This window comes from Diospyros lotus, chromosome 9 (genome assembly GCF_014633365.1).
Source record: "Diospyros lotus cultivar Yz01 chromosome 9, ASM1463336v1, whole genome shotgun sequence".
Lineage (NCBI taxonomy): Eukaryota > Viridiplantae > Streptophyta > Magnoliopsida > Ericales > Ebenaceae > Diospyros > Diospyros lotus.
In genome coordinates this window covers 2,135,874-2,152,584 of record NC_068346.1, presented here as the reverse complement: position 1 = coordinate 2,152,584, position 16,711 = coordinate 2,135,874, and the positions used below count along the sequence as shown (strand labels likewise).

At 34.6% G+C, this 16,711-nt stretch overlaps 1 protein-coding gene across 1 annotated transcript; it reads right to left on the bottom strand.

Annotated features, from left to right (window-relative positions):
• Positions 1-3,359: 3,359 nt before the first annotated feature.
• On the bottom strand, positions 3,360-13,905 carry LOC127810584 (transcription factor MYB114-like). Its single transcript, XM_052350129.1, has 3 exons — positions 13,776-13,905; positions 3,969-4,098; positions 3,360-3,807 (listed from the first exon to the last, which is right to left on the bottom strand). The coding sequence occupies exons 1-3, from the start codon at positions 13,903-13,905 to the stop codon at positions 3,435-3,437; spliced, it is 633 nt and encodes a 210-aa protein (XP_052206089.1). The 3' UTR covers positions 3,360-3,434.
• Positions 13,906-16,711: the final 2,806 nt, after the last annotated feature.

The window sequence follows — 16,711 nt, the reverse complement described above, 5'->3', positions numbered from 1 at the left end:
AAATACTTTAAGTGAGAATATAAAATTGGATAGTACTTGAGTTAAGACAATTTCAGTGCCAACCCGTTGATTCCCAAATTTTAGCATAAAAGATTAGCAACATTAATTTAATTTCAGATATGAGGGTTTGTTATTAAATGCAATTAGAGATGATGATAGTTCTAGGTTAAGCAATCCCTATACATGATATGCGGAATTCTAATTTAAGCAACCACCATAAATTCAATTGCAATTAATACACAAAACAACTAAATTAATCATCCGGGTTTGGGTATGATAGCGTTTCCAGTTCTAGTAACTCTCATACATGGCATGAAAGCTCTAAGTTAGGCTTACGCTCCAATCCAAACCTAGTGATTTCTCAATAATTAAGATACACTCATACTGAAATTTAAATTAATGTTACTTATTTAAAGCGCAGCTTTCTTTGGGAATCATTGGCGTTGGACACTGTCCTTGCCTTAACCCAAGATTAGATTTAGCTACTCATTTCCATTTAAAAGTTAATTGACATGAATTTAAACGACGTAATTTAAATAACAAAATTTAAATGACAAGAAATTTTAAAGGCATAAACTAACCGGCCATTTAGGCGGTAGATAATTAAATAACAAGAATTAAAATTGCAGAAATTTAAAGGCACAAATTAACCGGCCATTCAGGCGGTGAATAATAAAGTAATAATAAATGACATAAGAATTTAAAAGAAGAAAGGAAGGAAGTAAGATCACAAGAGAGAATACTAAAGAAAAGGGGAAAGAACAAGAACAATTCTCAAAGAGAGAATTATAAGGAAACAACTAAACTTTAATTCAAGAATAATAATCACACTTACAAATGCAATCAAGTGATCTATTTATAGGCCACAAGATGCAATACAAACTACACAATTTCAATTATTCAACTAGACATAATTATATCTAATGGGCACTCACACACTTAAAGTTAAATAGATTTTAGCTATAATGCACACCTAATATTAAATGGATTTTAGCTAAAATACATACCTAATAAAGCATTCATAAAGTTAAATGGATTTTAGCTATAATATCCACCTAATAGTTAAATGGATTTTAGCTAAAAAACACACCTAATAAAGCTCTCACATAAAAAATAAAAATAGATTTCTATAAATTGGTTTTTAATCTTCATTAGGATTAAAAATAATCCTTGGGCCTTCTCCAAATAATATCTTCCATGGGTTGCTCAAATTGGGCCTTAATTCTTCATGGGCTTGAATTCTTCATGGACTTTAATTTTTCATGTGCTTGATTTCTTCATGGACTTGAATTCTTCATGGACTTTAAGTCTTCATGGACTTTAATTCTTCATGCCTAAAAAAAAATAAAAAAATAAAAATAAAAATAATTTAATGTTATTAATAAATTATATATTATATATATGTATTACACATGGCACATATATATATATATTATATTATATTATATATATATTACATGAATGCATATAATGATGTATATGTATTATATATAATTTTATATATTATTATTATTATTATTAAATTTTACTTTAAAATTTCATTTCATTCATTTTTCAATTTAAACTTGCATATAACCATAAAATATATATTAATATCTAATTTAAACTATTTTTAAGATCAAAAGAAGGGTATAATTATAACAAAATTTTTATAAAATTAACCACTAATCACTCCCCCCCCCCGGAGATAGTCACTAGTGAGGAATCACTGGGTGTGATAGATGCCTGACCCTCTGAAACGCCCACAACTATGTTAGCAGTACTAGCTGCATGAGGTGGACGTTCATGTAGGCAATAACAAGTCTCTCTAGTGTGACCAAGGCGATTACAATAGGAGTACTGGGGTCGTGGACGACCACCACCCCGACGACCACCACGACCAGTTGGGGTCGTAACTAGGGCGGAGTGATCTCCAGCAACGGACATGCCACGATCAACAGTAATAGAGGAGGCTCTAAGTAGTCTGGCAAATACTTCTGTCAGAGGAGGAAGAGAGGCACTGCTGAGAATCTGTGTCTTAACTGAGTCAAGCTCTGGTCGAACTCCATGAAGACAGAGGATAATAAACATTTGATTGCGTTGGTGCTGTTGTTTCTTGATATCGGTATCAAAGGGCATCAATTCGTTAAAGTCAGTAATAGAAGCTTGAAGCTTACCCAAATATGTGGTCATATCCAAATCATTCTGTTGTAAATTGAACAAAGCACCAATCATATCATAAATACGAGTGATGTCACTAGTATACAGCTCACGAGCCCGAGTCCATAGGGCACTACACTCCTGAAGAGGTCGAAATATCGGCATTAAGGTTGGCTCAATGGTCTGCCACAATAAACTCAATAACTGGGCATCCACTCTCCGCCAAAGAGGTTGATCCCCCTCAGAAACAGTTGAAATAGTCTTTGATAAATGATCCTCAAGGCCATGACCAAGAAACCAAATTTCAACTACACATGACCAAGCGGGATAATTATGTCCGCTCAATTTCTCCGTTGTAATAACCGGTGTGCCCGAAAAATGGGGAATGGTCACCGGTGTGGACATGGTGGAGCGGCTTGTGGATGAAGAGTGAGTTGGAGATGAATCCATGATGCAGAAAGAACAGCAGATCTGGTGTAGATTTGATTACACAACCAAAGAGAGAGAAGACAGATTTGGAGTAATGGAAGATCTGGAGCAAATTGGGTTACACGACCAAGGAGAAGAAAGAACAGATCTGGAGCACAAAAGTTGAAGCTGTCATTGGAGTTCGCCTGAGGATGGCCGGATCCGGATAGGCGCGACGAAGGCGACAGAGAGATGACCGGGACAGAGGTGGCGACAGTGAGGGCGAGCTTGGGCACGGCCGGATCTGGAGGGCAAGCTCGGGCGCGGGCGTGGAGATGGCGGGGGCGCAGGCGCAGCGACGGCGAGGGCGAGGGCGCAGGCCCGGCGACGGAAAAGGCGAGATCTGGGTGCGGCCGGATCGGATCTGGAGAAGAGGAGCCGCGATCTGGAGAAGAAGAGCCGCGACAATGAAGGAACAGCGACCGACGAAGAGACCCACGGTGATGACGACGGCAGGGTAAAGCGACCGACGGTGATGGCGGCGGCAGCTAGGGTTAGGTTAGGGTTTGGGCTCTGATACCATGTTAGATAAATACAAAGAAACTATTTGTATTTGCCTCATGAGAACAACATAAACATATATATATATATTTACTTAAAGATAAATACACTAATATCCTCTTACTTTTCTTATTTAACAGATGCTAAGAAATGACTGAGGTGTTTAGTTAAGGAAACATTAGGTAGTTGCTGGTTGCTCGACATCCCAGAGATTCCAAAGGTGGAACTGGGCGTCAGTGAAGTGGCTCAGATCGGTTAGTTCTTCCAGTCCCATAGCAGAGCTTTCAGCGGCCAGCTGCTGTAAACCAGGTGTCAGACACAGACCATCACTCCACTGCCCCCATAAAAGCCTCTTGAAATGGCCCAATATCTTCCAAGGATGTGATATTTTCATCATCTTTAGCTTGGGATTCAACAGGACTACTGTTAATTTCCGGCGTTGGAGAGGGCCCAGCGGTGAGGGGATCGTCTTCTCTTGTTCGGATATCTTCCATAATAACGGGGGTTTTGCTCCTCATCCACGGGATATTTTTCGGGAAGGTCCGAGGCTCTGGTCTTATGGTTTTGGTTTTGGTCGTCTCCATGGCGGCGCTTTGAGCTTTCAGTACTTTGTCTTTGTTCTTCCGCAGGTGGGTGTTCCAGTAGTTCTTCACATCATTTGATGTTCTCCCTGTAAACCTACCCGCAATTAGTGACCATCTGTTTCAAGGGAGAGACAGCAAAAAATGGTTATAATTATGCATGAAGCAGTGGAATCATTTTAACTATATAGTATATATATTTATTATGGGAAAAGGGTGATTCAGACAGGTATATGCAAGTATCATATATATATATATATATTATAGTTTGCAGCATGCCTGTTGCCTAGCAGCTTGTGAAGCCTGACAAAAAGATCAACTTCATCTTCAGTAAAGCTCCCTCTCTTTATGTTTGGCCTCAGATAATTGAGCCATCTCAGTCTGCAACTTTTCCTGCATCTGTTTAATCCTGCAAATTCATTCAAGAACCATCAATTCCTCTCTCTCTCTCTCTCTCTATATATATATATAATATTTACCAGCTTTTTGAGGGATTTCGTGCCATCTTCCTTCTCCATGCTTTTCAATGAACTGCTTGAGAAGTTTGTCTTCTTCCTCAGTCCATGCACCTTTCCTCACTCCGAGGGGAACTATTTCCTCCATAGATAGCCTGCTGTAAGCCTGCTTCGAGTGTTGAAGTAGAGTCGCTGAATTATCTTACTTAAATACCCCCCCCCCCCGGCGACGCACGCATATATTTCAGTGGTTCTTCCAGATTGGGGACGTTTGACAGCCACAAGAATGGGACGTTCGATTGTTAGTATGAAATTTATATAAAAATAAAATATTTTTTAAGTAAATGAATTAGTTAAAATTAAATTTTATCAAAAATGTCAATTGAACATATTTCATTCACTTAATTTTTTGTCTAAAACTTATTATATTTTTTTAACTTTTATTGTTTGATTGTCATTATTTTCTATGAAATAATCATATACACACATGCAAATAATTAATAACAAAATACACAAATCAATAATCAATTACATAAAATAATTAAATATACGCATATTCAAAAAATAAATCAAATATATATACACAAAATATTCAAAAAAATAAATTAAATGTACATACACCCAAAGGATGACGGAGCCGCCGTCACTGGCCGCCGCTGCTACCATTGTCGTTCACCCCTCAGTCGCTCACTGTCGCTCTCGCTTGCCTTCTTTCACGGAGATGAAACTCGAACTGTTTTTGGCACCTCGAGAACTGATGGCATGGCAGCGAAGGGACGATCTGTTGTTGCCATGGTCATCACCTACATCTTCTCCAGTCATCGCTCATTGCCATTGCCTCCGCCTCTGCCGTCGCCACCATGGTTGTCGCCTATGTCTTCTCCAATCACCGATCCTTCTTCTTCATTGATGGGCAATGGTGGAAGAAGAAGGCTAGCGTGGGTTATCCATTTTCATGAAAAAATGATTCTAACCCCCCTCCCCCCAAAATGAGAAAACGAATTTCAGCAAAAGTAATAAATAAGCATCACGTGACCATATGTTGAAAAATATTTTTTATGAAAAATTTAACTAATTAAACACCTCAAAAGCTGTAATTTGAGTGAAAAATGGCTCATTGCGTTCGCAATACTTTGACGATGATCAAATATGATGACCAAATCATCTTGTATTTCGATAGGCTCTCAATTTCGTCAAAAATCAAATCTATGATCTGTTAAACTCACCATCTTCGAATTCAAAAACGATGGGATAAATCATCTACTCCCTATCTTTACAAGTGACAACAAAAATCACCCATTTATATTCACTTTTAAAATGAGTGGCATTAACGACAACAATCAGTCTTATGTAAGTCTGAAAACCCTAAAGGGAAGCTCCGAGCGTAAAAAAAAATAAAAAAAATAAAATAAAAAATAAGAGCTAGTTGTTTTCATCTATCTCTATTGCTGTGATATTGTCAGAATTCGTTTATTTTAACATATGAAAATATGAGGGTATGTAATATCTTAGTATTTTGAGAATAATAATAATTAATTTTTTGTGTTATTTTTGACATCAATAAGAGATTATAATTGAAAAAAACTAATGAGTTTAGAGTTAGTGGGCTAAGTTGAAAGAGGAAAGGATAAGTAAATGGGTTTAGAGTTAGTAGATTAAGAAAGTGGTCTTAAAATTAATGAACTAAATAGTAATTTATTTAAAAGAAGATTTAGTGAAAAATAATTAAGGTGACAAAATAATTAAAGATAATGGATCAAATAATTAAGAAATGTGGGAGACAAAGTAGTGTGTGAACAAATAATTAAAGATTATGTGTGAGATTTAGTAGAAAATAATTAGGAAATGTGACAAAGTAGTTAAAGATAATGGTTGAAATAATTGAGAAATGTGGGAGACAAAGTAGGGTGTGGACAAATAATCAAAGATAATGAGTGAAATAATTAAAAAATATGGGAGACAAAATAGGGTGTGGACAAATAATTAAAGATTATGTGTGAGATTTAGTGGAAAATAATTAGAAAATGTGATAAAATAATTAAAGATAATAGGTAAAATAATTGAGAAATGTGGGAGAAAAAATAGGGTGTGAACAAATAATCAAAGATAATGGGTGAAATAATTAAGAAATGTGAGAGACAAAATAAGGTGTGGACAAATAATTAAAGATTATGAGTGAGATTTAGTGAGAAATAATTAAGAAATGTAACAAAATAATTAAAGATAATGGGTCACTACAATTATGTTAAGCTTAATTCAACCTCATATAAATAGAGAAAACTTGAAATGTTTGAGAACTTAAATTAGAAGGAGAAAGATTTGAGAGTGAGAGAAAGATTTGAAAGAGAGAGAGAGAGAGAGAGAGATACCAAAAAAATTTCTAGAAAAATCCTATAGGTTGGATTTAGTAGTTTGTGTGAAAATTTATGACAGAAGGCGTTGTTGGATGCCCAAATCGAGATTTCGTCGCAATATAAAAGAATATCGAATCGCTTCGTGGAAAGGTGAGTTATCTTCAAATTTTTTTTGAAAAATTTCAAAAATATGATAATGATATTTTAGAATTTTTTATGATAAAAGTGGAAGATAAATGCTTGATTGGTATTTATTATGATTTTTTTGAGGCAATAAATGCTTGAAAATCAAAGAGAAAATAAGAAATAAATAGAATATGGATTCTAAAAATTATGAGAAAATTTATGGGGGTTAGGAATATTGTTTTAGGAATTATTGTGAAGAGAAAGTGAGAAAATTTTATGAGAAAATATTTATTTCATAATCTGGAGGAAATGGGAGAAATTAGAAAAATTAGAAAAAATAGAAATATGATTTTCTTAAGTAATTATGATGTCCAGGATACGTTAAGGTTCATAATTGAGTATGATTGGAAGTCCAACGCAAATTTTGAGGTAAAATTATTTTAGGAGCAAAATTATCTTTTTGCAAGATAAGTGGTACTTCCCAACTGGATTTAATTTTATGAAAATGCTTGGTTTGTAAGTTGTTTGACTCCAAAATCTGATTTTATGTAAAATGATTTTATCATATTGTCATACCTTGATGTGAGTATGTCATTTAGATTTCACTTACATGTTTTGATTTATGAAATATGCATATGAGTATGATGAGATTCACGGTCATACATTGCATGGGTTTGGGATTAGGCACTGGCTTCGTTGCTTTGCCAAGGGTGCACCCATACACCCCGGTCTGGCAGGGAGATTGGAAAAATGACAGGTAATTTTAAGGTGCAGTCGACCCAAACATGAGAGTTATGATGTTATGTGCATTGCATGCATACATGAGCATTAAATATTTTGTTATCTTACTTAGATGATTAATCATCTAATTTGGGGTTTGCCCTTGAAATATTCAAACGTTCCAGATAGAGATTGTAGTAGAAACGAGGATGAATGAGGCATGAAATGGCACTTAGCAATGTGCATGATGAGTTGAATGTATGTTATGTAGCTCATGTATTTAAGTTCTGCTATTTCGAATTCTAAACGTTTTAAGGAATGATGATGTAGAACCCTATTTAGGGTTATTGTTAGTTGAGAACTTATGTTATGTATTAAGTTATGTTGGGAAATTTATGTCTCCTTAATGTAAGAACTGATTTGTGATTAACGTTAAGATGTTAGGTTCGATTTTAGTTTCCGCATTTGATGTTTATGTTGATTCTCTTCGAGATAAATGTATGAAAATTTTGGGATGGTTAAGAGCAATAATATGGTTTAGTCGTAGTTTTAAATAAAATAAAAAAATTATTATCTCAAAATTGCCTTGAGTTTTAACGCGCTCGAAAAACGGGATGTTATAGGGTAGCTATATATTGAAATGATCATCCACATTGCTATAAATGAGTCAACTTGTATATTGTAAAGATCTACAAGATTTAGAGTACATAATCTGCACCATATTGCTCCATCAACTTCTCCATTAGGATTCTAGGTATATATTTACTACTCGCCACTTTTTTTGAGAATAAACTTTCGATGATAATAACATTCACACTTAAAAAAGATGAATCGCAGACGTCCGAAATATATGTGTAACCCGACATAAACTTCATCACATGCCAAAATGAATAACGGGGTCTGCATCTTACAAGAAGCAGAAATTTACAGTTCACATCCTTGCAATTGGCTTCAAATTGAACCGTACATGAATATCTGATTTGATAATCCATATAATTCACATTAACACAATAGTGTTTAAAGGCCAAAATAAGTTCATATTTACTTTTAAAGAGTGCGCCTTAACAACAAATATCACCATAGTAAGGAGTCGGCACTTTGGGTCGCGTTACCTCAATTGCATAATTTTCTACACTATGAACTATCCAATTCCCTTATAAAGGGTTGTTTTCAAATTGTGAACCTGAAAATCTTACTTCCAAGTACTCCAGATTAGCTCTACCTTTATCACCATCACCACTATCATCACCATTATCATCTATTTCATTATCACTATCATTTGTGTGTGGAGTGTCATTTGACAAACTAGCCATATCATATATACCAAAATCATCGTTCCATAGTAGACTACTTGCAGATGTAAGTGGAATAACAACACCTGAATCCTGATTACCATCATTATATGAAGGCAATTGGTTTCATGACTGACTATGTGAGTTAGAAACTCTAGCATCTTTGCAAATCGTATTAAGATACATCACTTTCTATCTGTTTTGATTGAATATAATAAACCTGACACCATGGTCGTCCTTGATAGGGAACTTATTAACTAGAAGATTGCTTAAGGGTTCCGTTACAAAATACAAAATGAATGTTGATATTGTACCTTATTTTATCAATTCCTGTTACTGTATAAACAGTCTCAACCAATTCAATAAAAGTCATATTCTTGTAGACCTCTACACACATCTTATTGCCCTCTACGTATTTATTATTATTCTATTCCCTATTTCACACGATGACCAATGATGCTACATTCATTATTGCAAGATTTAAAGGAAGAAATTAGTCTTACCATCACCATGAATGCAACGGGACACACACACACACACAAGCTGATAACCCATACAAAAGCTTAAATTCCTCAATTAAACCTGATCATAACTATTAGTAAGTATAAAAGGCTTATTTGCCTTTAGAGATTTATATTTTCTTTTCTTTTTCTCAAGAGACAAGTTATACAATTTAAATTCATGATTTTTGACTTATAAAACAACGATCTTATTATTAATATCATCTTTTAATTTTAACTAAATATGTAGTTTATGAACAAAAATTTAAAAATCACACTCAAAAATTTATGAAAAATTTTGGAGGATTTTAGCATAACACATTTAGACACAAATGTTAGCTTTTAAGTGTTCATTTTTTAATTTAATTATTTAAAAAGTTAAAATTATTTTTATTAAGTAATATGATAACATGAAATTATTTTAAATTATTTTACTAACAATCATATATTGAATAATACATCAAATTATTTAGACAAGTATTATTAAATAAAAATCAAACATATAAGGATATATAAATTTAGATTTGCGTAATAAAAAAAAATTATACCTAATCCAAAACCCGATCGGGTTTAGTGCCCTACTAAAATCGATTACGATGTGCAATTTTAATTTTTTTTTTCAAGCAAATCAGTTATATCTAAAATGATATCTAATCAAAATATGTGATCTACTCACAACCACAATCATTCTATACAGTTGAATAAGTAATGTGAACATAAAAATAATTGAAAAACAAAACAAGTAGAAATCATTATCGATACCTTCAGATTGATTGAGAATGCTTGTTGGCAGGAAAGAAACTTGATGAATGCAGCTTTAATGATGTCCTAGTTGTGATTGATGAAGAAAGTTGAATGACCTAACAAGCAAAATTTTAATTGTAAGAAAAATGATTGAGTTTGGGTGGTTTCGACAATAAAGAAAGTCGGAGCGTGAATGTTGGAAAAAATGTAATGTGAAAGAGACAAGGGTATTTTGATAAATGAAATTAAAAACAATATAGACTTTTCATTTAAAAACTCATTAAAGGTATTTTACATAAAAGTAGCTATAGAGTATAATTAATTAATTTAATTTAGACAAAAATATATATTTTTTTCTGTGAAGGAAATAAAAATAATTTTGTACATTTATTTTGAGTTAATTATGAATTCCTCTCCTAATAATATTCGATTAGAATATTTGCTAATCATATATTGTCAAACATTTCTTTTTATTTTTTGTTTACGTTATCATTTAAGTATTATTAGGTTTTTTTTTTTTAATAAAAACTCAAATTATAAAACTTTTAAAAACCAAAAATAGTGAGATGCCGACATAAAAAATTGTCATGGAATGACACAATTACTTTTTTTTTTTGAATGTTCGGACACCAGAAAAATCCCAACTTTCTTTTGGCGGGGGGCCAAATCTGGTTGGCCATGGTGCTAATTGAGTCAAGAAATTTTGTGGGCTTCTAGAAAATGTGAAGGCAATGGTTCATAGTAGTTCGCTCTTCGCTTGGTGCTTTAAAATTTGGTTTATTTCTTATGATATGAGTGTGATAATAAGTGTTTTTTTTTTTTTGTCGGTTTTTCTTTTTACCAGCAATCCTCTTCCAAATTTGTGCTGTTACGTCTGTACGCGCGTCGCTTCAGTTAAGTGACGTGTAAAGTGAGACGTGATTGTTTGTATCGAGAAGAAAAACATCGGTGTTTTTCGACCATCAAGTCTGACAAATGACAGTCATGGGTCCCACCATTTGTCTTCTTTTAGGAAGTATTGTGATCCCATTCCTTCATTTCTTTTTTTGTGAAGGCCATCCCTTTCGACGTTGATTCACGGTCGCTTTAAGCGTCTGTTTGATAGTTTAATTTTTAAAATTTTTGAAACCAGAATTAAATTGGATTACTGCTTTCATTTTCAAAAATTGATTTTTTTTTTATAAAGAACCAACAGATAGGGCTTGTCGTTTAAATATAATAATAAATTTATTAATTAAAAATATTATCATCAAATAAAAAAACATAATCAGAGATGTAGATAATCTCCGTGTAAATATTTTAATAATTAAATTAAATATTAAAAATTTAAATAATATATTAAAATCAATACTAAATACGTATGTTTTTTAAATTGAGGCTTATTTATTTTAATAGAAACATGAAATTTTTTCAAATCTTTTAGAATTAAGATTATTCTAAATAATATCTATTATAATATTTTAAGATCCATTAAGATTATAATTTCTATAAATAATATTTATTTTTTTTATAAAATTTTTAAAACAATATCTAGATGTCAAAATTATTAAAAGCTTCTCGATCAAGAGAAAATTCACTTAGGGTCTCTTTGATTAGTCATTTTTTCCATGAAAAATTGTCATTTTCTACTTAAATTCTAACTTTTAAAGTATTTGATTGGCCAAATTTTTCATAAAAAATATTTTTCATGTTGTAATCCCGTGACTCTCAATTCCCACTTTTGCTAGAATTGATTTTTCCATGGAGGTTGGATTTTATTTTTCATGAAAATGAAAAATTCACCTACCACACAGTTGCTCTTTTTTTTACCACTACCTATCAACAGATAGAGTGGTGAAGATCGACCATCAATAATGACGACGATGGAGATGGCTACTGCAACCAACAATGGGGGGAGAGAGAGAGGAGAAGTGGGTTTGGAAGGGAAGGGAGAGAGAGAGATAAATGGATAACGAAGATAGTAGCGGTGGCAATGGTTGCTACAATTGGTGATAGGGGAGGCAAGTAGAAAAAATAGATTTGGGAGAGAGAAAGAGATGGGCAATGGTAGTGATGGTCGTTGCAATTGGCGATGGCAGCAGCAATGGGTAGCAAAGATGGAAGTGGCGACAATGGGGGAAGACAAGAGGAGAGGTGGGTTTGAGAGAGAGAGGAGGAGGGGGAAAGGAGGAGATGGGTGAATTTGGGGAGATAATTTTATAAAAAATAAAATTATAATCAAATATAAAAAATTTATTAAATCAATCAAATACATTTGATTAATAATTTTTATGTAAATAATTTTTAAATAATTAAATTAATTAAAAATTATTATTTTTTTTATATAAATTTTACACATACAATCAAACACATCCTTACCGTTCCTGATACATGCAGCCTTCAGCCATCGATTTCTGGGACGGTCTCCGGGAGACCGTATTTTTCTAGAATCCGATGATCTTAGTTTTGTTTTTAATTCCCCAAAATTATTTTTTGATCTTTTTAATTTTTTTGGTCTATTCGTATGTCACTTCAAATACAAATCTGCTTGTTGTCGTTTTTGTTTTCATATCATTTCATTTCATTCAGTCCTCTCCTCCCCCTCTTGATCTTGGACGTGTCCACCGCCAGCCGGTGATTGAGAACTTAAAAACAAAACAAGATTATTAAACGTGTCCACATGCCCACCACACCATGCACGTACGACAAAGTAAAGTAAAAATATTGCATCTGTTATCATTACACCAACTTACTCCATTAAATATCGATACTAAGAAATTACTGAGGTGTTTAATTAAGGAAACATTAGGTTGTTGCTGGTTGCTCGACATCCCAAAGATTCCAATGGTGGAACTGGGCGTCAGTGAAGTGGCTCAAATCGGTTAGTTCTTCCAGTCCCAGAGCAGAGCTTTCAGCGGCCTGCTGTAAACCAGGTGTCAGACACAGACCATCACTCCACTGCTCAAATCGGTTAGTTCTTCTGCAAGTGGGTGTTCCACTCGTTCTTCACGTCATTTGATGTTTTCCCCGGAAGCCTACCCGCAATTGGTGACCATCTGTTTTGTTTCATGAGAGAGACAGCCAAAAAATGGTTGTAAACTTATAATTATGCATTAAGCAGTGGAATCATCTTAATTATATAATAATAATATGTATATTATATATTATGGGAAAAGGGTAATTCAGACAGGTATATATTATGCCTCGTATCATATATATAAATATATATAGTTTGCAGCATGCCTGTTGCCTAGCAGCTTGTGAAGCCTGAGACTGAGAGCGACTTCATCCTCTGTAAAGCTCCCTCCTTGTATTTGGCCTCAAGTAATTGAGCCATCTCAGTCTGCAGCTTCTCCTGCATCTGTTCAACCCTGCAAATTCATTCAAACACACCAAATTATATAAAGCATTCCACCCCCTCAGTGCGGTAACTGAGATTTTGGGGTCTAAGTCCAAATGTAAAAAATGGGCTCCCCAATCATAGTTTACATTTAAATTTTATTTTTTATAATAAAATATAAAAAAAATATTCATATCATATTAGAATAAAATCAAAATTTTTTTAACTGATCAATTAAAAACTACTTTCCTTCTAGTTTTGAAAGCAAAAATATTAATTAAATTTAATTTTTAATCTTAAGTAATAATAACATTAAACGTAATTTTTAAATTATAATCCAACAAATCAATAAAAATTCACAAATGAAACAAAGAGACAAGTGAGCCCCTCTAAATTGGCATAATAGTAAATTCACAAATGACACAAGGACAAAATAATAAATTTATTTTCAAATTTATGAATTCCTAAATTAGCATAGTTATGGGCCTGAGATAATGGGCTCTTTAATTTGTCTATAGGTCTGATCCCCGCCGCCTCGATATATAGATGGGTAGACAGATTAGATAGATGGGTTACCTGCTTTGGGAGGGACTTGGTGCCATTTTCCTTCTCCAAGCTCTTGAATGCACTGCTTGAGGAGGTTGTCTTCTTCCCGAGTCCAAGAACCTTTTCTCACCCCCAAATTAGGAACTAGTGATCCTTCCATGGCCTGGCTAGCTACTCCAGTAAGGGGCATCAAGTAATGTTGAATTATAATAGAGATGGATGCTGCTGAATCAATCCCCTTACTCTTACGTAATTAATTAAATGTCTTTCTTCCACTTCAGCGTTGCACTGCACGGATTTATTTCTGCGACGTGCATCTTTCACAACCAAAAGAATTCCTGTGGGCCAAACACAGAGCACAGAAACAAACGTACATCTTCCATCTCAACCAACGGTCCCGCTGCTTTAATTCAGACCCGATGATGACTTGACTTCATGCACTTGGCTTCTGTCGGAACCTATTTTCTGCGTGATATACTTGAAACGGCACTCAACAGAGTCTCACTTCTCGTAATTTTTCTATTATCTCTTTGGAAATTAACCCAGATACCGTGAAGAAAGACTAAAACTTTGGTTACTATCAGGAGTGGCCCAAGGCATAGACCTTAGGGCCCCCAAAAAGAGAGGCCCAAAAAATTGCTTGGCCAAAGTCTTCCCTCACCCACAACCATCACCGTCTCATCCACCTCTCCCCCAGTCTCTTTCTCGCCACCGCCATAGGAGTGAGCAACATCACAACATCACGTCCGTTCCATGAAAAGGATAAACATCCTTCTATACTAATCTTAATAAAATCTTGATATAAAAGGGATAAATATTATCTATTAAAAATTTTAATTATGATAAGATATTAGAATATTAGAATAAATATCGTTTATAAAAAATTCTAAACCAAGGAAATTTATGTTTGCCCCATTCTCTTCTATAAATAAGTAGACATTTATTTTAGAAAAGGTATATCTCGGATATTGAAAGAAATTTTGCTCTACAATTTTCAGTATTTTTAGTATTTGACTTAATTATCGAAGTGTTTCTTGGGAATCTCCCCGCGCCTTATGACTTTTTTTCCCTTACAAACTCAGGTGACCAGACAACAACGTTTCTAATCAAAAAATTTATTATTATATCTTGACAAAAATAATTGAAACCATATGTGGGAAAATGATGAAAAAACAACGAATTCGTCTATAATGGCCCGAATGAGAAGCACCACCAATCAATAGAGAAAGAAGGAGTTGATGCTCAATCCTCGGGGCATTCACTTGGAGCACGAGACGGTTCTTCACACCTCACAAGATTGCTAAAGGATAGTCTATCGAGATTCTTAGCCCCAAGGCCCTTCGAGGGCTCCCTCCCAAGGCCAGCTAGGAATCTATTCCTAGGGCTAGTTGGGAATTCCCTCTTAGGGCTTGTTGGGGACTCACTTTCAAGACTAGGTAGGAATCCTTTTTCGGGGCCAGCTAGGGACTCACTCTCAAAACCAATTGGAAATTTTTTTTGGGGGGGCTAACTGTGGACTCACTCTCAAGACTAGCTTGGAATCTTTTCCCAGGGCTAGTTGAAGACTCACTCTCAAGACTAGTTGAGAATCCTTTCCTAGGGCCAGTTGGGGACTCACTCTCAAAACTAGCTGGGAATCCCTTCTTGGGGTCAAATGGGGACTCACTCTCAAGACCAACTAGGAATCCCTTCCTACGGCTAGCTTGGGACTTACTTTCAAGACCACTTAGGAATCCCTTCCCGAGGCCAGTTGAGGACCTGTTCTAAAAAATAGTTGGGAATCTCCTCTTAGGGCCATTTGAAGGCTTACTTTCAGGGCCAACTATGAGTTCATTAGAGACTAACTGAAGATCCATCCCTTGGGCCAGCTGGGGAATCACTCTCAGGATCAATTGGAGACTTACTCCAATGGTGGGAAACTCGTCCCATGGGACCCAATTGGACAAACTCTTTCTATGGTGCCATAGGCAAAGTATGAATCCTTGCAAAACCAATGTGAAGAAGGAAAACAGACAATATAAGAAGTTACTGGGTTATTACAAAATATTACCTCGTGAGTGGCATTGCCTAGCCCTGAGCAAGTTTGTGTCCAACGCGATCCCTCCTCAAGGGGCACAAGAGGAAAGTTTTGAGATTACCCCAAAACCATAAAGAACTCAGTCACAACCCAATTTTCTTGAAGAACTTGTAACCGAGACATTAATTCTCCTCGAATTTGGGATAAGAAAAATTAGGGAACATTAAAAAGGCACAAGGGAACCCAAAAGGATCCACAAAAAGGAAAGTATATTGAGACTGTTGAAAGCACGTCTACAGACGAAAAACAAGCTCTACCAAGGGGTTTTGTGAAAAAATATCAACAAAATTGAGGACCTGTTAGTATTCAGTGTTCGTGAAATGGTGGATATGTAAAGAATGAATGAAGAAGTCTTGGAGAAAAAAAAGTTGTTGCCTGCGTCAGAAGATCAACCTAAGAAGAGAATTCCTTTCACCCTGGTCATCATGGAGAAACATGAAACCTTGCTTAGTTCTTGTTTGTTTCTTCCTTGGTTTGTGTTTCTTCTGGCTAAATAGCATAAATGGTCACTGAACTTTGCATTAAAATACAAAAAAATTCTTGTGTTTGGCACAATGGATGTCACTACACACTAAAGAGGGGGAATGAATTGAGTGTTATAGAATTTAAAACTTTTTAGGAGATTTTGAAAGATAAATAACAAAATAGTGAATTGTAAACAAAAACACAATAAAAATGAATGCTAGAGACACAAGGACTTTAGAGTGGGTAAGCTAAATCCAATCTAATCCATGACCTTAGCTTTCCACTAAAGATTTTAAACAATCCACTAAAATATCCTACTTCACAAGTAGGCCCTTTAACATAAACCGCTAGGAATTACAATTTCTTACCAATACTCGGTAGACCCTCTAGCTTACAACCTAGGAAATACAAGAATGATATACAA

What these genes read in the sequence shown, in the direction of transcription:
- LOC127810584 (XM_052350129.1), bottom strand. Translation starts at nt 13,905, where the DNA reads ATGGAAGGATCACTAGTTCCTAATTTGGGGGTGAGAAAAGGTTCTTGG. An exon ending in CCAAGTCCCTCCCAAAGCAG is followed by an intron (nt 4,099 to 13,775) that starts GTAACCCATCTA and finishes ATGAATTTGCAG; the next exon opens with GATTAAACAGATGCAGGAAA. An exon ending in CACAAGCTGCTAGGCAACAG is followed by an intron (nt 3,808 to 3,968) that starts GCATGCTGCAAA and finishes CCCTTGAAACAG; the next exon opens with ATGGTCACTAATTGCGGGTA.